At 44.3% G+C, this 23023-nt stretch overlaps 1 protein-coding gene across 1 annotated transcript in view; it reads left to right on the top strand.

The window, feature by feature from the left end:
* The window catches only part of LOC119404166 (cubilin), a 128272-nt gene that overhangs the window by 5933 nt on the left and 99316 nt on the right, over nucleotides 1–23023 (top strand). Inside the window, exons 4-7 of the mRNA XM_037670754.2 lie at nucleotides 3097–3318; nucleotides 4327–4428; nucleotides 5044–5253; nucleotides 15434–15547. Of these exons, the coding sequence (XP_037526682.2) occupies nucleotides 3097–3318; nucleotides 4327–4428; nucleotides 5044–5253; nucleotides 15434–15547 (648 nt within the window). The remainder of the gene's footprint in view (nucleotides 1–3096; nucleotides 3319–4326; nucleotides 4429–5043; nucleotides 5254–15433; nucleotides 15548–23023) is intronic.

The following is a 23023-nucleotide window of genomic DNA, read 5'->3' as shown; positions in this document are numbered from 1 at the left end:
TTCCCTAATACTTTTAAGTGCTTTTTGTAGGTTATGCCAGATTTTTTTTTTTTTTCTGAAGGAACTACTGCACCTAATATTTTATGTAATGCATGAACAAAAAGCAGAATGAATGTACGTTTCAAGCATAAAAATTTTATTGACTAGATGTATGTTATGAAAAGCCTATAAATTGCTGGATTCAAAATTGTGGGATAGAATTGATGTAAACATGCACTACTATCTGCTAAGAAAAAAATGTAGCAGAAATTATGAGATATATGAAATGTACTGCCGTTTAGTAGGCACTGTCTCTTCAACAGGTCTTACCTGATGGAAATCTTACTGTAAGCACGGCAGTTGGGTGTGCCATATGGTGAAGCAGTTCCTCAATGTCAAGCATAGTGGAATGTTGCATGTCTTCTTTTCTACGTTGTTTTCAGGTCGTTCTAGCATTTCTTACAGTTTCTACAGGGTGTATTTTTTTAGACAGATTTTTAACAAAAATGCTATGACAGTCAGGCCCCTGTCGTCTTCGTATACGAACTCTGTGCCAAGGTAAAAAAACTTTGCCGCACGTAAAGTTATACTCAAATTAGCAATTAACAAAATCTCATTAACCTTGGGGCCGTTGTTTATATGAAAGAGTTTAATGGTGTGACAATTTGTGGCATGCCCATTTTTTAAAGATCGCAAAAAATGCACGCAATTTGAGATAATAGTCACCGAAACTCAAGACCTTGATCGTGGCAATACCGAAACTTGAGAGCACCAGGCGCGCAGAAACTCAGTCGGTCCTTTTTAGAAAAAATTTTGAAATAAGGCGTGTCGCAGCAGAATATGGTCTTGAAGAACGGCAAGTCATCCCAAAAACCACATGGACAGCTTATCTTTTGCATTTGGTGTGTAGTGTTTATTTGTTTATTTCGTGCTGTATCCAAGAAAACCGCTATTTCCACTTTTTCTTTCACCGTACAGCTTAAAACTAGGCGGCAGCCACTGCGGCGCCACATCTTGCAGACAAGTGAATGAGTTCTTTGCACTTCTTTCAAGTTTAAGAGGCCGGCGAATAGACGTCCAGAACCAATTGATTCCCAGCGCAAGAGTGTTGTAGTGATGCCTTACATACATAAGGTTTCCCACAATGTGAAAAAAGTTGCTTTGAGACAGGGCGTAGATGTTGTCTTTTCGGCGCCTTGCAAACTTTCTGCGCTGTGTGCACGTGTCGCTCGCGGAAACACTAGCACTCCGGTGTGTTCTATTCGGCATAAAACCAAGTACACTACCTGCGCGAAACATGTTGTGTATGCGATTCCGCTAACATGCGAAAAAGTATACATCGGCCAAACTGGCCGATGCTTGAATGAACGACTGCGCGAGCACCACAATTCGTTGAACACGTCAGACGGGACTAATCTTCCCCGCCACTGCCAGATCTGTGGTTGTATGCCGCTGTTTTCCAATGTTAAGATTTTAGGTAGAGGGGGTGGCAAGGAGGAGCGCGAAATCCTTGAGGCTTATCATATAAAACACGCACCGCGATGATTGTGTAAGCAGTACGTCTATTTCATTACTGCAGAAGGAATGCGAGTTCCTGTCACTCTGGCGGTAGATTCTTGGCTGTTATGTAGGCCATTTTCTGCTTTGGTTTTTCTTGTTTTGGGTTTTGACTTCATGGTTTTACGTGATTAGCGCATGCGCCGTGGTTCTTCTGGGAGGTGCTGTCAGCTAATAAAGCACAGTTGCTAGTCCAGTCCTTGTGTGTGTCACTTCTTCCCCTTGTCCGGCGTCTTTTTGACTGGTTTTTGCCTCAGCGTCATGTACCAACTGACCCAGACTTCGACCTTATTGATTTAACAAAGAAACGGATAAGCACTTCACACCAAACGCAAAGAATAAGCAGTCCATTTTGATATTTGGGACAACTTGCAGTTTTTGTAGACCATATTCTGCTGCGACGCACTTTTTTTCAAAAGTCACGCGAGCTTCTGGTCTGACGCAACAGGTACTGTAAACAGATGGGCAGAAGGCATAAATAACGTGGTGACCGGGGTGACAATAGTGTCTGCAAACTGTCACATTAGTGTCAGCCCTTAAGAAGCTTGAAGCAAAAGACAGTGCTTGTGAGAATCTTTTTTTTTTTTCCCTCTTAGTGATATAAATCTTCACAAATATTAGCAGCAGCAAAAAATAACTCGGAGCATGCGAAACTTTCTATGATAATGTTCGGCATAGCAGGTAAACAAAATACATTAAAAAGAAAGACGTGGTTGGGATTTAAATGTGTTATCTCGGCTTTTTGCTTTAATATCAAGGAAGGCAAAGAGGAATGTCACTTCTGGACAGTCTTTAGCATCAGTTAGAAAAATTTGTTACCCTTTTGGGCCCTGCATACCAAATTACGGAAGTTTCTTGCACTTAGGAGAAGGTGTCTTGTGATAGTAGTGCATCCCACCAGTCCCACTGTCATGCTTTTTGTCCATTCACATTGTGTGTTAGCGATGATAATCAATCTGGCTAGTATTATCTTAAACTCTGGCAGACAGTCTTTCACTTTAGTGGGGAAAGGAGGGAGGGGAAGACTAGAGTGGGTTGGCCTATTACAGTTTTTGTTTCGTGTAACCAAGCTAATTCTGAAAGAAAGAGAAAGAAGGCTTGTGCAAGAACACAAACCATCAACGCATTGTGGCATATTGCTTCTGTGCCATTGCTAGTGGAAAAATTAATGTCTCTTTACATGTAATTACAACAATCAAAGTGGTCTTTTTTCATATCCAGAAACTCACACTATGCAATTTGGCATTAAAATTGAAGTTATTAGCTTGTGCAGCCGGTAAGACGCTTTTGTTTGAAATACAAAATACTGGTCATTATGTGCACAGTGGTGACATGGGCATGTGTAATATAGTGATTGTAGTGGTCTCCCCTTTGCTTATTATGGGAAAAATATTCCCATAATATTTTTCCACCACTCATGACGGGCTGATTATGGCTGGAAATCAGCAACAAGCTTAGAGAGCTCTGGTTTTTATTTTTGTAGCTAATCACTGTAGACATAGGTTGCATGAAGACTGCAGTCTCTGCAAAAATTAACTTTTTTTCTCTCTCTCTTTCCAGATAAATACAACTGCACAGACGAATCTGCGAATGCGACAGATCGTATTCAGCATTTTGCCTGCACGACTAATGAAACATACAATTTTGTGATTAAATCCAATGGGACAGGCTTGTACCTTAGCATGAAAGTGACAATGTTTTTGGGAGATACTTTCTCTTTAAGCAGTCAAACTGGAAATGTGTCTCGAAACATCATAAGTCTGAAAGGAGAGCAGCATGCATGTGAGTAACTACAGAATTAACTAACTTCTTTCTTGTGCAGATTAATCACTTCTCAGCTTCTCCGATGTCACCATAATACACGTGTTTATTCTAAATGGTATGTGCCTGTTGTGTGTTAAGTGGATAACATGTGTTTAAAAGAAATTAGAAAAAAATGTCATAAAAGGTTTGTATTGCAGTTGGATGAAACACCCACTGCATCGGCTGCTGCTGCTTTTCAGGTTGTGCAAAGCACAGCTATTTATCTATTTATGCAAAGAATGATCTGTACTTTTCAAGTAACATGGGAGCTGCCGCAGATTAGGCTGTTTGGCATGTGTTCATAAAGGAAAAAAACACAAAACAGGCTAAATGCAAGAAAAGTGGCAGGATGATTGTCCACTCATGGGCTCTGCCCGTGACAGGACAAGATTGTGACACTCCACTGTGTGTTTAGGTCTTTGATATCCTTGTTGGCTTTTGGAATTTAGCAGTATGTTTTTAAGGCCTTTGGAAGACCTGGCATTGTGTTGATAAACCATTTGCCATCTTCCTATGTTTTTTAGCCTTGGAATTCTGACTGCAAAAGTCGTGGAAAACTTGTAAAAGTATGGTAATTCTAAAAAACAAATTTGCTGAGTTATGAATTATATAAGGGTGTGGCTGCAAATGTTTTTGGGTATAAATGTTTTTTTTATCGCCTTCGATACAGACGCCAAATCTTGAAAATCAACAATTTTTAATTCTGTGCTCTTATTAAGAAGTGACAATAGATTTTGTGGAAACATCAACATAAATCATGTCCAAGTGGGCCAAGTAAAGTTTTATTAAGTATATTACTCCGTACATGCTGTATAAATTATTGAGAGATTTTTAGCCACTAAATTGACTATTACAGAATTCTTGTGGCAGTGCATTGGTTGTTTTGCTGTGCTTATTTATGGCTGGCTGTATTGTCACAGTGCAATATCATATTGAGTAATATTTTGAAGTGTAACATTATGCAATTACGATTAATTTGTTTTGTAGATGCTGTTACATACTTCATTCCTGATGAAACTGTGACAATTTCTACCACTGCAAACTCAAGCATCAAAGGATCTCGATCATTCAGTGGCATGTTTAATGAAGGTAAGAATTATTGTAACAATAAATGCACATTGCGATTGACTGGTTCCTGTGATTCTGATGTTAAAGATAGCAGGCATTATATGGCATTAACTGGGATGTTGAAATCAACATTCTGCCGTCGGGTGGGGTGGGGGGGGGGGGGGAATCCACCTCCTTCCCTTCCCCCAAGCCTGTGGCCTGTGTCAGGAGAATCTGCCCTCTACCTCTTGTCTCCCCCCCCCCCCCCCCAATTATCTGATAAGGAACTGCTCCCCCCAAAGTAGGCACCTGGATCTGTCCCTGACACTGACCACATAAAAGTTCAAAATATAGAAGTCTTGTTTACAATCCTACAGTCAGATTTGTTTTCTATAAAAAATTTTGATTAAGATATCTTAAGCTTAGGCTTCCCCAGTTTTCTCTATTTGAGTAGTTTCACTTACAGAAAATGTAATCTGAATGTTGCTGTGTGTTCATATCCAAGATTGTTCTTGCAGACTGTCTTATTGTGTGTGCCTTCATTCCAACCTAACTTTTTATATAATTTAAACAACTAGTTCATCTGAATTGTCTGTTTCTTTTTATTTTTTTCATTGACTGAAATGTAATATTGACGTCATTGTTTTCATTTTCCAGGTTGCAATGCCACTGTATCATCAAGCACTCCAGTTTTCCATTTTACTCCTTATGTCAGTGGCAGCAAGATAGTGGTATGCTACATCACAATCCATGCTTCAGGTTCGAAAGAAAATTATGCCTATGCATCGCTGGACTCTGTCAACCTAAAAGGAAGAAGTAGCCTCAGCATAACGGGGAAACCAGCAGTCTTTCCTGCAGAGTTGAAAGGTATGATTGCAGAAAAGCTGTGAGTGTATTGTACCTCAGCTATGTATAGTAGACTGTTATGTTAGGGTTCTCTCTGTTTGTTCAAGCCACTCTAGCATGCTGAGAAGCAGGAGCTTATGCAATTGTTGCGAATATTAATATTAAAAAAAAAGGCTGATTATTAGACTTATGGTGGCCAAGTGAGTTTTATGATAATTTGGGCCTTTTCCCAGAATAACTGCAAGTAGGTACTATCGCGCTCAGTATGAGCTACGTCACGCGAGCGCGTGGCCGAGTGCTCTGCAAGGTTGTACAGTGGCGCCGATTATGGCATATTTTTGAGTTATCGGGAGAGAGTTTGGCTGTCCCTGCGAGCGCGCATCCCCTCCACTTGCTTTCCCGTTGCCCTCGATTTGCCCTGAGGTGATATCAGCTTCGAAAATGATAACTTCGAGGGTGAAAGCAAGCATGTGGGGGCGATGCGCGCTCGCACGAGCAGCCAAACTCTCTCTTGATAACTCAAAAAGTACGCTGTGATCGGTGCCGCTGTACAACCTTGTAGAGCGCTCGGCCACGCGCTCGCGTGATGTAGCTCATACTGAGCGCGATAGTACATCCAGAGTTCACATTTAAAGTTTCATTCTAGTGACGTGATATTGTTGTGCACTAAGTTGTCATCTGGTAAAAGTGAAACGCTTTCTCCAAGTTCCACTCATTTTTTAATAACCTACTGTTTGCAGCTGACTAGTTTCTAATAATGGTTTGATACAGAATGTCCTAGCTATCATGCATCAAGCTTTAAAAAAAAGATAAAACACACAATTTTCTGTGAATGAAGGAAAGAAGGTGACTTGTAAGGGCTTGTTTTTCTTTGTTAGACACAATATTAATGAGAACTAACAGACAATAATGCCAAGGAAAGTATAGGGGGTGTTATTTGTAGTAATTAGAATATAAATGTGAAGAAAGTAAAGTGGACGAAAAGATAACTTGCCGCCGGCAGGGACTGAACCTGCGACCTTCGAATAATGCATCCGATGCTCTACCACTGAGCTACGGCTGCGGCCATCCTCTCATCCACTTTATGGGGTATATATGTGCATTTAAACCCTAGGAGTAATATGGATTTTGTGTCATAAGTCTGAATGAGAAAGAAAAATTTGTTTTATCCGTTTGTGGTCAATGAAGCCACTACAAACCGCGAAACCACTCACAGGGCTTCGGTTTATGTAAGTCGGTTGGACCATTTCCGAAACTCATTTTTTTTTAGTGAGAGCGTGCCTCTCCATGTGCAGAATTTTTTGCATTGCACACAAGCTCTTAGAGGTTACGCTGTAGCTCGTACCATCCGCAACACAACATGACATGCCGCTTGCCGCCGTTGCTGTGTGTGGTTTGGTTCATGAGGTGGCGAGTGAAGCAATATACAAAAAATAAAATACGCTTGGAACGTTTTTTACTCAAAAGACGAATGTGACATGGTACGAAAACAGAACCACGGGATGCAAATTGTGCGCTTGCGACATCTAGGTATCATCGCACCTCAAGTATCATATTTGCCTGCATATAACCGACACCAATTATTGACAAATCTTGGAAGGGAACTTGAAGGGAAAAGGTGGAACCGCATGGCGCAATTTTTGGCGCGATTTACGCGCGTTTGGAGGGACGTGCGTGTCTTTTGACAAATGCCTTCGTGAAATCGCGCCATTGCGTCCCGAATGGTTTGATTTCATGCGCGACTGACGCGTGTTCGGAGGGTCGCGCACGTCATTTTGACGGACACCATCTCAAAATCGCGCCGCCGCGTCTTCCTACTCGATGTAGAAAAAAAAAACGCCTCGCGCAGCGCGTCGCTCGCTCGTCCGACAAGCGGAGTTTAGGGTGCAGACGCGTGTTTGTTTCTTTTCTTCCGATGCCTCCAGACGGTGCTGACCTCCGCGAGTTTCGAAGGAACTTTTTGAAGCCAGCGTAGGCTTTTGACGAAAATATAGCAACCCGGCAAACGCGGCGCGAAAACGCCGCTACTGAAAAACGTTCATTACCATGAACGTTTTTCATTTGTCAGTCTAGTCAAGTGTAGCTGTTCAAAACATCGCTTATCTCGTTTTACTGAGTCATTGCTCTATCACAGCTGTGATGTTATAATGATAACGCGCACGCGCGGGCATGTGTATATATATATATATACATACCGTATTTACTCGAATCTAACGCGCACCTTTTTTACGGGAAAACGAGTCCAAAAATCGCATGCGCGTTAGAATCGAGTACCGGAAAAAAAAAAAAAAGAAAAGAAACTCGGTTATCATATTGCCATCGACATTTCAAAATGGCCGCCTCCTACGCGCTTTGGCCATTTCTGCCATTTTTTCAGTTCGTACTAGAGTGTACTAGAACAGGGGAGTGCCCGGAACGAGCTTCAAAAAGTGAAGCCCAAAGAGGGTCAATCCGCTTGTAGCGCTGCGATCGGTAGTCTGCAATGTGTCGTTGTTTAAAAAGTTGCGTGCGGCTCCGCGAAAGTGGTGCAGCGGTACGATCTCCGCTTCCCACTCAAAAGGCCCGGGTTCGAATCGCAGCTGTACAGGGTGGGTTCTTATTCGTAGTGTCTACCTTCATAGCTGTATTGGTTTCCCTTACTTTCTTAAAATTAGCTTCAGTTGCTACGTATTGCTGCAAAAAGTAACGCAAAATGAGAAGTAAGATAAAAAAATTCAGTTAACATAGTTATTTGCAGCGCCATCTCGTGGGATTCAATCTCGGGGGCCATACCTTATGTTTTTGTTGAATTCCGCGGGATGGCGCTTCAAATAACTACGCTCACTGTGAAATTTTTTTCTATTTTACTTCTCAGTTTGCGTTACTTTTTGTAGCAATACATAGCAACTGAAGCTAGTTTTAAGAAAGTAAGGGAAACCGATACAGCTATGAAGGTACACACTACGAATAAAAACCCACCCTGTACAGCTGCTATTCGAACCCGGGCCTTTTGAGTGGGAAGCGGGGATTGTACCACTGCACCACTTTCGCGGAGCCGCGCGCAACTCTTTAAACAACGACACATTGCAGACTACCGATCGCAGCGCTACAAGCGGATTGACCCTGTTTGGGCTTCACTTTCTATACATTGGTGCTGCGGCCGTTCCGAGCACTCCCCTATTCTAGTACACTCTAGTTCGTACGTATGCTGAGGAGATTGTCATGCCGTTCTGCGTTCGCATCGACGGCATTGAAGTGCCGACTCTAAATACTCGATGAGTGCACCACAATGCCGCATTTAACCCTTTACTGCCGGTTGTCGCGAATTCGCGACATACCGAAAAACGCCGATTTATTAACAGACGAAACGCGTTGATGCCTTCACCGGCGGCTGTCACGTATTTGCGGCGAACGTAGCTTTCAGCACAAGACATCTAGCGCCATTGCATGTAAGATATTGCAAGCTGGAACCCAGTGTTGTGTATCAGTTGCCGGAGAGCGCGAAGCACGTGCAACAGCTCTCACTTCTTCGTTGTTTTCTGCGCGAGAACGTAAGTTCCATCTCCTATAAAAATTTTTCGATGTGCACCCATACAAGAGGTTGCACACGACATGTCACGTTGTGTCGAAGTACGTTATTTCCTGCGCAATCCTCGCTTCTGTGGTATGTCGCGAATTCGCGACATCCGGCATTTGAGTCACTCAGTGATGACTGCTGATATGACAAGTTCATGATGGACTTCCGCTCATTTTATGGGGAAAAAAGGCTTCGCATGCGCTTGCCACCTGAAGATAAAAGTGACGACAGCTGTCTCAATGACAGCGAAGATGACGATGTCGATCCTCATGCACAAGCACGAGTGCTTCATCGAGCAGTGAGGATGAAGACGAAGATGTGGTAGACCAGCCAAGCTAGTGCCTCTCCAAAACATGCAGTGGGATGGAAAAAACAGACTGTCAAGAACAGCGGGAAGTGCCACACTAGAAAACAGCTCATCCTCAATGTGACACTGTCCGAGCTCCTATTGAATATTTCAAGGAATTTTTATGACACCTTCACGGAACACATCGTTCAGCAGAGCAATCTGTTTACGACGCAGAAAAATCCGAACAAAGGACTGGCTCTGTCTCGTGGTGAGCTAGATCTATTTCTCGGTGCCGTCACCTTCGTGTCATTCTGTCGGCTCCCAAGAAGTCGGCTTTACCGGGCGGCGGAGTCTATGGCACACACGGTGGCCGACACGATGTCACGTGATTGGTGGGAGTCAATAAAGTCAAATGCCAAGTTACGTCACCCTGAAGAGATCCGCTTCATTGATGCGACGATGCCGTACTTGCGTTGCATTGAACATATTGAGCTACTATTGGCGTAAGTGCCGGTTGTCGCGAATTCGCGACATACCTAAAAGTATGCATTAACGTAGCATTTTGAATAATACAACTGCTGATTTAAGTTAAGGGTGCTATTTAAAGCTGACAAATGAAAAACATTTTTTTCTTCGGCGCTTTCATAATTCAGGCATTAAAGGGTTAAAAGAATAGTTATTACATGTGCAGAGAGACGGACGGAAATCGGGCCGCATCGCGGTCGTTCGAAGTTCCCGAAACGTGCGTGCGAGACTGGCGCAAACATAAGCAGAAGATTTTTTACAGCAAAGCTTCACGAAAAGGTTTCAGTGGACCAAAGCAGGGCCGGTTTCCCGAAATCGAAGAGTGTTGAAAGCGACAAGGAGTTGTCCGACAGCGACGAGGACTGATCCATTACCCGACTCGTATCGCCGCCGTAGTGGTGACAGTTTTAGCGGCAAGGCCCGCTTTTTGACTTTGTGTTTTACTTTTTTGAAAGTTTAGTTCCTTAAAACCCAAATACTTGTTCTTCGAATATGCGAAGTTTGACTCCTACGGACTTCTTTTGTTCTTTTTCTCACGAAAAATGGGTGCGCGCTACAATCGATGTATTACTTTTTTTTTTTTTTTTTTGGTCGCGGAAAACGGGTGCGCGTTACAATCGAGGGCGCGCTAGAATCGAGTAAATACGGTATATATATATATATATCATTTGTGTTAAGTGTGGTTTCTTCATCAGTATTGAATGTTTTCTAAAATCGTTGGAATTTCTTGTGTTTACCAGAAATAAAAAAAAATTTAACAACAATGATGTTTGACCCTAGAATTCTGCTCCAAAACTAACTTGCATTGCTCCAAAATACACATTATGGTGCTCCAAAGCTGCTCCAAAACAACATTATTCCTGCTCCCTGAGCTGCTCCAAAACACTCAAGCCCACTTCCACCCCTGTCTTTGCCATTTTTGTGTGATATCTGCAACCTTTCACACACTTTTCACACATTTCACAATGTCTTCTAAAAGTTGCTTTTTGAAAATTTCATTGGTGGTCTCCTCCTGTTTTAGTGTGAGGAAAATGCAGCAAAAGAGAAACTAGCTTGATGTGCATAGTGGATGTAAGGACATTATGTATGAACACTTTGCACACAAGGATATTATTGCTTGATGCCTGATGTTCATGTCTGGGTTTTCTATGAATCACAAAACTCCATTGTTTCTTAGAGAAGGCTCTCTTAGTGGAGCAAATAAAAAGCTGGAAAAAAAATGTGGTGATAAGTTCCTGACATCAGGCCTGTAACGATTCAGTTACATGGGGCCTTTGCTCCGCGACTTCATTCATGTGCTCGGTGGAGACCCCTCTTATGGTTAGCCGGTAGCATTGCAGGCGCGCTTTCTTGATTGGTCTTGCGATGAGCCTTTCTTTGCCCATGATCCTTGACAGTCGCACAGTGCCGCGTCATGGGTTAATAAACACGTGTTTGTTCATGATCTGTGTATGGGGCCTTTTCTGCGCTGTGTCAGGGAGTCAGCAAAGCCGGCCGTAGTGCCCTTTGTGCATTGTGGTGTGGAGGTGTGTCATGTCGTTTTCTGACTGTGCTGTAGGGTAAGCCTTATGGAAACTCATCTCCACAACCTATAGCGATGCTAGTTCAATTAGTTTATTAATATTTTTTGTGTTAAAGCCCAACTCCGGCAATTTTTTGGCCATTTCAATGTTATGGAGCTTTTATGTTACTGGGATGCTCCTGTCACAGGCCCAATAGCAGAAATACTCAGCAAATTGGAGAATAATTTTAACACTTTCATGACCGCGGAAAAATCGTTTGTTTTTGGCTAGTCCAGGAAATATTTTTTTTTTCCTGCCACAGAAAATAATTGATGCTAAGTGTAGGGTATCAAATTATAGAGGAAGAATTGGTCTTTCCAACAGTATTAATTACAAACAACGGATTTATTTCAAATATAATAAAAAATTATCAAACAAAGAAAAATGCAAAAGAAAAAAGATTCATAAAAACATCAATGCTACTCTGCAAAGGCTAAACATTAAAAAAAATCGAAATATACGTTTTTAACGCAAAGCCCTCGTAAAATAATAGTGGAAATATAAGCTCTGTAAGTACAAAGATTATTTACATAAATACAAGAATATAGGCACTAGTGTCTATGATGCCACCGCGTGATGCAGTTTCTCGACGCGGTGAAACAAAGGCTGGCTGCACGTTTCGGAAAATTTTTTTTTATTGCGATAGCAATTATATGGACAGTCTCGGCTGGATTTTGCTGTCGCCATCGCCGCCGTCATGCACCATATATGTACATATGTATGTATATATATATAAAAGCCCCAAAGAAAAATAATTCAGGAAAATGTTTACGAAGCGCGGAATCGAACCAGCGACCTCTTGCTACGCAGCGAGTGGCGCTAACCACTACGCCACGAAACGCAGATCCTCCATGTAGCTAACGGCGAGCGTTATATACACACCCTTTATCGCTGGATGGACTCGGAGACTGCAGGCGCTTATAAACGTTTCTTCATTACCAGCGAGATGGCGCTAGGAGCGCGACGGGCGCATTTAAAAGTCGTCGGCGAGCTCGCTTGCTTCTTCTTATATTTGCGCAGGGAGAACCTTGCCTTTCCGCCGTCTGCTCGCGCGGTTTTCTCGTGGTGAGGGGAAGAGGGATGGTTTGAGCTTTCACCGTGATGTCCGCGCTCATGTTACGGAGCGTACAAAAGTCACTCGAGCTCAAGGGACGCCGCTAGACGAACAAACAGAAGGTGAGCGCGAACTATCAGCTCGACACTTAAAGCACGCTAGTTTCCTTTGCTGCTTCGGCCGCCTTTGCAACAGGAGCGCTGTTCAAACTGAGAGTATCCATTGGCGAGCCTCACTTCGTATAACATTAGTTTCTTGCTATCGCATTCATTGCTTCGCCCTTGCGGCGAAACTGTGACTTTTTTTTCTGTTCAACCTTCCTAGCATAGTTTGCAGTTGTGGTATTTTTCAATTTTCCTGTGCATTCGTTGAAATGGACAGTGTAGCCTGTTCCAAATCTGCAAAAATCCATAATTGTACCCTCATTGGACCTCTTTCTCCCTCATATACTGCCGGATACCATGCCGACCTTCAGATTTCACCATTTTCTCATCCACTGAAAGGTTCCGACGGGTTAAAAATAGCGTAGAGGAATCGCTCATGTGTTGCAATAGAGAAGACACGTGGGGAAGCTTCTCGTGAGATGCGACGGTCGTCTTCTTCAGATCAGAGACACTCAAGAAGCCTTGAATCTTTTCCGTGGCATGACTGATGGTGGACGAAGGCCTGGAAATATGTGTCGTCGACACCAACACCAATGCAAGCGCGGGACTTCAACGATTACCATGTACACATGGAGTGCGACGAACTTGCTCATCTTCTCTTCAGTAACCTCCCTCCATGGATCCGTCCCTCTCACTGTATGTTGGCTTTTCGAAAGTATGCATCTACGCATACCTATCGGTGTGGTTGCATATCTCTCTGACGACTACTGCGGTGAAAAACAACACGAAGACTCCGCCGCGCAGCACATCGGAGCGTAGGGTCAAAGCCCACTCTGCGCCGTCTTCACGGAGAGAACAGCGCTCTTTCTGCAGCCGGCGCCAAATGCTCCCGCCCGAATGAAGTTAACACCTTGCAGATAAGAGCTGTTATTTTTAGTACGCACTGGATACGTTTACATCGACGCGCGGCAGCGATAAAACGACCCGAGGAGAAGACGAAACTTTGGGTGGATAACTGCTGATGTTCCGGGGAGGTTTGATGCACTTTCGCCGTTCGTACTGAAGCCTGGCGAATCGCGTGTCTGTGCTGCTACCATCATCCAGAGATTCCCGCTCAGATTAATCAGAATCCGTCGACATTCGCCGTTTCTGTGTGTGGAGCACCCGCGAGCGACGTCGACGTGAAGTCTGAAACAATGAGCGCTCACCTACCCGACTGCAAACGAGCTTTAAAAATCTCCCCGCGGTGGAAAAAAAGAACTTGCAAGCAAAACTGATAAAAGACGTTATTTTATCCTTTGTATTGCGTTAGCTGTCCAGAACCGCTCAGAGAGTGCTAAAACTTGAAGTCATCTATAACATACTATCGATGGGAATAGATGCGGTCACGAAAGTGTTAAATAAGTAAAAAAGCACAACACCGAAACCCAACCGAGCATACTGTCTTCGCGTGACGTATGTCTGCAAAAACCGGAAATCATACAAGGCATGCCGGTCCCGGCAGTGCGTAGTATGAAAGCTGTGAAAGCGACGAAGAGCAGATGCTCAGGGGAGAGGCGACTCCGTCGCAAATATACCTTGTGTGTGACTGACCGTGCCACGTGCACAAGCTCCTCAGAGCTGTCGGAAAATGACAGCTGCGATTCCGACGCATTTGGAGGCCAACTAAAATCGCAATTCCTCTTCATTGAAGCGGAACATACCTGTTTAGTTATTTGATTGCCTGGTTGCGCATTCCACCGCCAGATGGTGCCACCTGTTCAGGCGGCTCTAGTTTATGGGGCTGCGATCGGGTAAAATGCTATCGCTGAGAAGTTTGTGGACTGACAAAGCTTCTTAATATTGCTATGTGAAGAGTGCATAAGTTTGGCAATAGCGCTGTTCAACATCGCGTTGGTAGGGCCGAAGGAATTTAATATAAGCCAAGTACGAGCCACCTTTCACGCACCAGCGTTACTGGATTAGGTTACGTTGCTTCGCTGCACCTTGTATATGTTACGGAAAGTGTTTCCGTGCGATAATGTTCACGCATGTGCACTCATTAGCCGGTACGATATTACCGTACTTTCCGTGCGGTAAACCGGCATTGCTAGCTAAAACACTCTAATATAGGGACGCAGGGTACTCGTTAAGTGCGAGTGTTTCGTGACTGCCAACAGGGAATCGTGTGCAGCCCACAATGCAACACCACTTGCCACCCATCTCACGCACTACCACAAGGAACTGAAATTCGCACGCCCAGCCAACGAAGCGCTGGCCAAACACACGATTGTTGCCTTGCGGATAGCAGATGCTGTAGTGGCCCCTCGGTTCCGTCACTTCCGCTTTGCAAAAAATGACGTCAGGCACACAATGTTGCGAATAATTCTGGGAAGCAAGGTGGGGAGAGTTGGGGCAATCAATAAAATTCATTTGTAATGAATCTGCATATCTTTCCAGCTTGTAATTTGGCACAAATAACGGGAACGTTAAAAGGAACGTATCCAGCGAATTTTATTGAGATCCATTGACCTCGAAAAATCGCCGGAGTTGGCCTTTAAGAGGTGGAAACATCATCAGATCTGATTTGCTGGTGCACATCTACTGGTGTTGATTAGATTTCTTAATCCTGCTGTTGCACAACTTCATGGGGCTTGAGGAATTGGGAGTGGGCAGACAGAAGTGAGCTTCCTCCTCCATTTGCAAGTGCCATAATATCGACATTGTAGAAGGCACTTCAAAGCTGTTTCCTCACCTAGTACGATTCATGTTTTGGTTTTGTTATTCTTTATTTTATATCAAAGAATGGCCTAAGAATTATTGGGCTGCATTTTAGTGTCACTAGTGTTTGGAATCGTACTGTGAAATACGAATGTGCAGGAATTCATCTGCAAAGGGTATAAAATTTGGAAAGATTTATTTCGTGTAGATAAACCAAATTAAAAAAATTTTATGCATTTTCATTCATTCTTGAATTCAAAGAGGTTTGTGGGAAGTGTACAGTTTATGTAACTCTCACCCAAAATATCTTCTTTTAAATATTTTATTATGCACCAAATAGTATAAAAGTTCCCGTCAGCATTTTCTTTCTTTTGTAAAATGATATATTTTTTTCTTAATCTCGTTCCCTAGCTGGAGATGCACCTGAATTCGACTTTATCGCGGAAGAACTCCAACTTGCTCTCGCCTTGGATCTGAGCATTGCTAACCAAACTGTCACTGTCCTGCTTGACTCGGTTTACAACAGTAAGTGATGCTTTAATATATTTTGCTCGTATAGTTTGTCAATTTCACAGCGTGAAGCAAAAAAAAAAAAAGCACAGGTGCCTGTTGCTCCTGCAGAACGTTCTGAATCTGATCTCAAGATTGTGCGTTCGGTTATAGCTGCCACCATTATATCCTTGTGGGCACGAAAAGGAACAACAGATCTCTTGTATTTAACATTGCACTGCAATTTAGTTGCTGTGATAGATTTTTTTAGCCTGCACCATAACGATCCATTATGTATACAGTGGAACTTCGATTATACGACTTTCAGGGGACCGCGCAAAATCGTCGTATAATCCGGGCGTCGTATAATCGAAAAACCGAGAATATAGGCAGTGACGGTCATTTTTGCCCCACAACAGCGGGCACATAATGCCTAAGAAAGTCCGCGGCACAAACCTACGCTGCTCCGAGGAACGTAGATTGAATTAATTGAAAAAATGACAACCACGCATTTTATCGGAGGTGTGAACGAACCTTTATTTCTCACCTTTTAAAAAAATCTGTGATTTTCTTCTGAGAGTTTGCCCAGCCACGACGCATCAGCTTTCTTTCGATAGCTGCAACATCTGGCAGCAAGTCGCCGATCTCATCGCGTGCGCAAGCAAACCGCCGAATGTGGTCGACGTAGCACAACACGTCTGCGTAAGTCGGAACGGACACGTAGAACGGACACGCAAGTTCTCGCAGTGTCGGGACGCACAGTTTCGATAATGTCATCCAGCGACACTTCACTGCACACTGCAACGTCGTCGTCGGCACCAACATAGTCCGCGAAAGATCCAGGCAGCTCCAGGCTGCCGAACTCTGGTTCATCGTCAACAGCAGTGCAGCTTCACTGGTAGAACAAGCACCACTTCTATTAAAGCCGCAGTGCCTGAAGGAGTTGGCGATAGTTTCTGGCGTGACTGCGTCCCATGCACTAGCAATGTAGTGTATTGCATCAAGCACAGAAAGCTTCTTATCCAACTGCTTGCGTTCCATGCCCGCCAGCCGACGCTGCACCAGAAACTTCCGATATTTCTGTTTCATGCACTTGATGACGCCAGCGTCAAGTGGCTGCAGCTGGCTAGTGCAATTGGGGGGCAGAAATACAACTTTCACATTTCTCAAATGCGACATATCTGATGGATGGCATGGCGCATTGTCAAGCAGAAGAATCTTTCTGTTCTTAGTCCCCAGTTTGGAGTCCAGCTGCTGCAGATATGTAGAAAACATAGCAGCCGTCATCCAGGCTTTCCGGTTGAACGTGTACTGGCACGGCAGCCTTTTCAAATTCTTGAAGCATCGCGGCTTCTCAAACTTGCCGATCACGAGGGCAGGAAGCTTTTCAGAGCCGTCTTCATTAGCGCAAAGCAATACGGTAAGACGCTCTTTGCTTCGCTTACCCCCGTGACAGCTCTCTCCTTTGAATGCCAATGTCTGTTATGGCTGCATATTATAAAATAATCCAGTTTCGTCCGCGTTGAACACGTCGGACGGCTTGTATTCCCGTATCAATTCCGGCAGCAACGCAGTCCACTTTTCTACAGTGTCGGAGCTGACTGACGCGCTCTTTCCACAGCAGCGGCTGAACACAACTCCACTGCGTTTTTTAAAGCGATCCAACCAGCCATTGGAGGCTTTAAAGTCGTCAATGCCGCAGCGCAATGCAACTGTCTCAGCCTTCTCCTTCAAAATTGCGCCATCCACGGCGATTCCTGAACTGCGGGCCTGACGCAACCACTCAACGAGGGCCTTCTCCATGGCAGCATATTTGCCATCTTTCGCGGCCTTCCTGTTCAGGCCGAACTTTGCCGCATTTAGTAGGATGCTGTCCTTCTTCGCGAGGATCGTTTTCAGCGACGACTCGGGAATGTTCAGGTCGCGGGCAATGCTGGCCTTCGTTGCTCCGTTCCGCTTCTCTGCCTCCTCGATTACGCGAAGCTTTTCTCCGAGTGTCAGCGGTTTTTCGGTTCCGCGACATTGCGAGACGCAGCACTCACAACCAGAATTCGAAAGCTTCCCTCGCACAACCAATGTCCGAACACAGAAAATTTTGCACGTGGACACAGCAGCTGCGGCGCAGCACAACCAACCGATGAGGCAAACACGTGAAGAATGGCACGGCAGTAGGCCTATTCGATTTGCAAGCTTCGACAATCGCGAGCGGCTAAAACGCCCCAGCCCTCTGGTAGCTAGACAGCGGCGAGTTCCGGTTCCGCGGCTGTCGCAAACATTGGCTGAACAATCGCCGTTCAACACGTCCGGTATAACGACAACGAAATCTAGTGAAGTTATCGCATACTAGAAAGCGAGCTCGAAATTATCTGCCATGTTATCTGCTCACAACGGTCACTACAAAACCACCCAAAAGAAGAGAGAGAAAAAAAAAAGGCGACAACGGAAGTGCGCAGTGCAATGCGACAAAACGAATGCGATCCGGCTGGCTCCGGCCAACGTTGGCTCTGGCTAGCTATGGCCGACCGCGTGTCGAAAATTGAAGAGGCCCTGTGGTGGCAGCACGAATACGAACTCGGTTTCCCGACTTTTTTTCGCCCGGCCGCAGTGTGTTTGCGTGCCAGCCCGCGTCATCGTAGGTCTTTTTTTTTCTCGGACAGTCCAGCGAAGCGTCGTACGAGGCGGGGGCCGGCGTAAAATTGCGTCGTACAATTGAGGTTTTTAATACATTCTTTCTATGGGGGTTTGCCGGGACCAAGCCAATTCGTCGTAAAACGCGGGTCGTCGCAGGACCGGGGGACGTATAATCGAAGTTCCACTGTAGCTGTTGTCTTAAACAATCATTGTGGTGCTTAGAACAGAGTCTTAGTAATGTGATTGGAAATGAAGCAAAAAATTTAGCTCCTTTGTCTGAAATGTGGGAGGTGACATATGTAAGTCTTCTTTGGACAACAGTTGAGCACCTCAGCGCAAAACACCTTGCTATTTCCCTTTCCCTTTTTTTTTTCTCTTTTGTGCAGTGACCATAGTTCTGTAGTGAATGAACAGTTGAGCATTGCTTGCAGCACAACCATCAATTGCATTTGAGTAGGTTGGGTGTAAAAAATAGGTAGGGTGCCCATACTGCTTACACAAATTACACAGTAAGTAGTGTTGATAAAAAAAATCCATGCTTTCGCCTGAATGGTGAAGCAATTAATGTGATAGCAACACACTGGATACTATACAAAGGAAGACTAGCAGCTTTAAGCTGATGTGCTTTCGCTTTAGCTCCGAAACAGTGGGATCTTGTTGAAAAGCCTCCGGCGTTGAGCTGCAGCATGTCTCATGCACAGCTGACACATTGTTCCTGCTTGTGGACAGGCATGCAAATGCACTTTTTCTTCAGTGGACTAGTGTTTCTACTGAAGCTCTTTGGCCGGCTGCTGTGATGACAACACACATGGAACGAGGCACTGGCATGACCTTGGCTGCGCTGAAGGTAGATTGACAGAAACCAGACATTTTCTGGGTTCAAAGCTGAAGGAGTAGAGCTTTCACTCTGAAAGGTCATGTCAAGTAAAAACAAAATTTTTAGTACCTTACTTATTCGGGTAATGCAACTGCAAGGGTGGACATTTGATGGGGGGTTGAAACGAAGAATGCTCATGGTGTGGTTGTATGGCTAAAAATAATCCCAAGTGATTAAAATTAATTGAATGCTCATCACCACAGGGTTTTTTAATTGGGTGTTATTCGGAAGCAATATTAGTACAATTTTGCATAGGATCTTAGTGGAAACACTTTTCACCGGTATGTATAGGGTCTGTCTGAAAAGTAATGTCAATGAGTTGATTAAAAAGATGCATTTATCAGATCAGTACAACACAATTAAGGGTTTCAAAATAGCTCCTCCTGCGACGATACATTGCTTCAGTGAGATTTCCAGGCATCGAAGGCGTGACGGTAGGCCTCCTCGGGAATGTCCTTTAAAGCCTTGGTGCAAGCCTCTTTGACTTCTGTCCTGAAATGATCTCCTTGCATGAAAGTTTTCAAGCGCAGAAACAAAAGGAAGTCCGGAGGAGTCATGTCAGGACTTGTGGGGCAGCTGGGGAACCCTTGGCACCTTTGAATCGACAAAAAAGCTGGTCACAACGAAGGCGGTGTGTACTGGCGCGTGGTCATCGGTGATGGTCGTTGAGGGCCGTCCAAGGCGGGCTTCAGTGCTGACCTCTTTACGACCTTCTAAAAATGCCTTATGCCACCGGTACACTTGACTTTATGACTACCAATTATCACCAAAGGTGTTTATCATAGGAAAAGTTTCCACTCCAGGCTTGCCAAGTTTACACACCAAACTTGATGGAATTCTTTGATCCAACGATCGCTTCATTGTGTGCTTGCACGAGAAAATGAAAACAAGAGCTTCACGGACAAGTCTCTTCTTATTCTCAAGATGGTAGCGGACGACAGTGCTACTGCGTGTGCATAAGCTAACTTCCCCTCCACCAATATCAACCTGTCCAAGCGTGTTGTGAGGTATGGACGCTTTACAATATAATCACTGACATTACTTTTGGACAAGCCCTGTACAGTGGAACCTCGATTATAGTACGTCCACCGGTCTTATGACGACCCGCATTTACGACTAATCGGTTTGATCCACAAAAGCCCCCATAGAGTAATGTATTAAAAACCTTGATTATACGATGCTATTTTTTGCCGACCCCCATCGTACGACTCTCATACTGTCCGAGAAAAAAAAATCTCCTTTTTTATTCGAATCTATTGCCCACCAAATACTCGCGGGTGCTAATGGATAACTTACATGTCCCCATGTTGACGACTAGAACAAAAGAGAGAGTGAGACAGGTACAGTATACCTTCTTAGAATGGAAAATTTATTCTCCTGGCAGTTAATTTTCTTCTGTGGTCCAGTTTTTTCTGGCTTTGATTTTGCTTCTGAATACGCCTGGATTGCGCGGGCATATTCCAGGCCCCAGTCTTCAAGATACGGTTTTTTTTTAAGTTTTCAGCCCGTGGAAACTTCTCCTCGTTGACATGCAGCTGAAGATCTCCTTCTGTGTTTGCAGCACTCGCAGTGACAGGCCTCAAGCACGCAGAAAGGCGGCGTGCAAAATAAGTTTCCCTTGACATGAGCTTCATAATAACAGCGGCACCCCACCATTTGCACTTCACAAGGGAACAATACGATGCGCACAGCTCAGTTTTGCACGAAATCATCCTATGCGAACTCACTACAAAATGTCCTCCATTGCCATTATGTGATGGTGATGACATTGTATCTGACTCTTCTGACGGGAGGCTGTTGCCAATGCAGTTTCGGTTTCATTTTTATGCGCAGGCAATTTTCGAACTCGTTTTATCGGAAAGAAATGCGCGTTAGATTCGATTTTTTTTTTTTTAAGTTGAGATAAAGATCACACCTCCTCTGATTAAACGCTTAGATGCCATTTTTAAAAATAATGTAATCTACTTTCCTTGGAGAAAAGCGGTAAGCGGTGTCGTGCCGCGGGCTTTTTCAGGCGGGTCTGTACCTGTTTTTTGGGCAAGACTGAGCGTCACTGCCTATATTCGTAGTTTTTTCGTTTAATACATGCCCGGATATATGACGGTTTTGTGTGTGGTCCCCTCAAAGTCGTACAATCGGGGTTCCCTGTAGTGTTTTTTACTTGTTGGTTTTCAAGTGTTTCTGTGAACAGGTATTATTGTAAAAGTTTTTTCATCTAGTTAGGCATCTTTGCACATTCTGAGCCTCTATACACACTTTGCAGATTGCAGTGGCATGACTGAGATGCCATCAGCTGGCACAAAAGCACTTCTTCTGCCAACAGCCAACATGAGTGACTATCTTCTGCAGCGACTAAACTGTCGCTGGGTAATCCGTGGGCCTCAAAACAATGTCCTGGCCTGGAAATCCTTGGTTTCTCTCTTGCTGCACCCAGGACCCTCCTAGTTATCACAGACGGTGCAGGAGAGACTCTCCTGTTGTTCTGCAAGCGTCAGTGTGATGCACGGCAGTTTACTGGTGAGTGCCTTGCAATTATTTTGAATAGTGTTGTGCTTTCAAGCTTTTTTACTGTTGTAAAATGGCCTGGCAGCCGTTCGAGGTTTTCACTTCATAAACTGAACACAAGATCGCACTTTTAGAGGTAGCAGCTGGACTTTCAATCAGCCATTATTTTATTATTTTCCGATGTTGTGAAGGCAGCCGAACCAGTATACATATTGAGGAACATGTGAAGGAAGCACTACACCAATAGCACCATTTTCTGCCAATCCCCTAAGCCCGGCCACCCTACTTCAAAGCCTAAATTTAGCTTCGTGTAGCAAACTGTTGTCAGTCACCCCAAATCACACCGTAGTTTTTTTTTATGGTCCAAAGTAGAAAATTAACTTCATGTGTCATCGTCACTCTAAGGTAGTACTTTATCGCTACGCAGAACAAAGTATGTTGCGCTCTTTACTCTAACATGTTTACTCTAACATGTTTACTCTAACATGTAACTTTTCTAGTCCGTATTGTGACGTGTGAAATTCTTTGGGTCAGCAGCCGAGCACCATAACCACTGCACCACTGCGGCGGACTTAAAATAATGAAAGTTTGATCCTATAGAAATGTGTGGATTGTGGCAGGGTCATTCGGTCAATGTAGAAATAACTGAAACAATGCAGTAATCAAATCGAATTAGCCCTTTGAGGGTCCATTGCATAAATACGTAAAACCTCGATAATTCGAAGGCCGCCGAACCACGAAATTCTTCGAATTATGCGGATTTTCGAATTAATCAAACTGAAGAAAAAAAGCAAGAAAAACACACACAAAATGAAATCACATCTTCCATGTGAGAAAAAAAAATCACTTGAAATAATCAGTGATGCTGGATTGCTTAGTGCGGTAGTTGGCTGCCCCAAGTGCCATGTCTCAAGCCTGCTCACACACACTTAGCATTTCACTATCACCACCGCTGCACTCGACAAAGCTGTGGAAGGTGTTGACGGCATCGACAACAGCCGCTAAAGTGGGTGCACGGGCGGGTTCATTATCGTGACCCTCGTCACCGTCGTTGCCGTCATCGCAGACTACTCCACTGTCGACGATTTCTTCATGCACATCAGCGTACGATGTTTGTACACCTGTCTCGACATTTGTATACTCCGCGAAGCCTAGTCTGTTGCCGTCGTCTTCGCTGAAGTCTGTGATTCGGGCACACATCGAGTCTCCCTCATTGTCTAGACAGGAGGAGCTGCACACGTCATCCTGATCTTCGTCACCTTCTTTTCGGAACCCAGCATGCTCAAAGCAGCGCCTGATGACCTTCGGCTCCAACTCCTTCCAGGCAAGGCAATCAAACATATCGCGCCGAGGAGGTCTATGTTGTACCGCTTTCCACTGTCGTAGCAGAGCAAAACTCGCTTCAACAGATGGTGGCGGTAAATCTTCCTCGTTTGCAGAATGACCCCTTGGTCCATCGGCTGCGATATGGCTGTTGTATTTGCAGGGAGGAAGACGAA

Source organism: Rhipicephalus sanguineus, chromosome 1 (genome assembly GCF_013339695.2).
Source record: "Rhipicephalus sanguineus isolate Rsan-2018 chromosome 1, BIME_Rsan_1.4, whole genome shotgun sequence".
In the NCBI taxonomy this organism is placed as follows: Eukaryota; Metazoa; Arthropoda; class Arachnida; order Ixodida; family Ixodidae; genus Rhipicephalus; species Rhipicephalus sanguineus.
The sequence above is the reverse complement of the archived record's forward strand: the minus strand, read 5'-3'. Positions and strand labels throughout refer to the sequence as shown.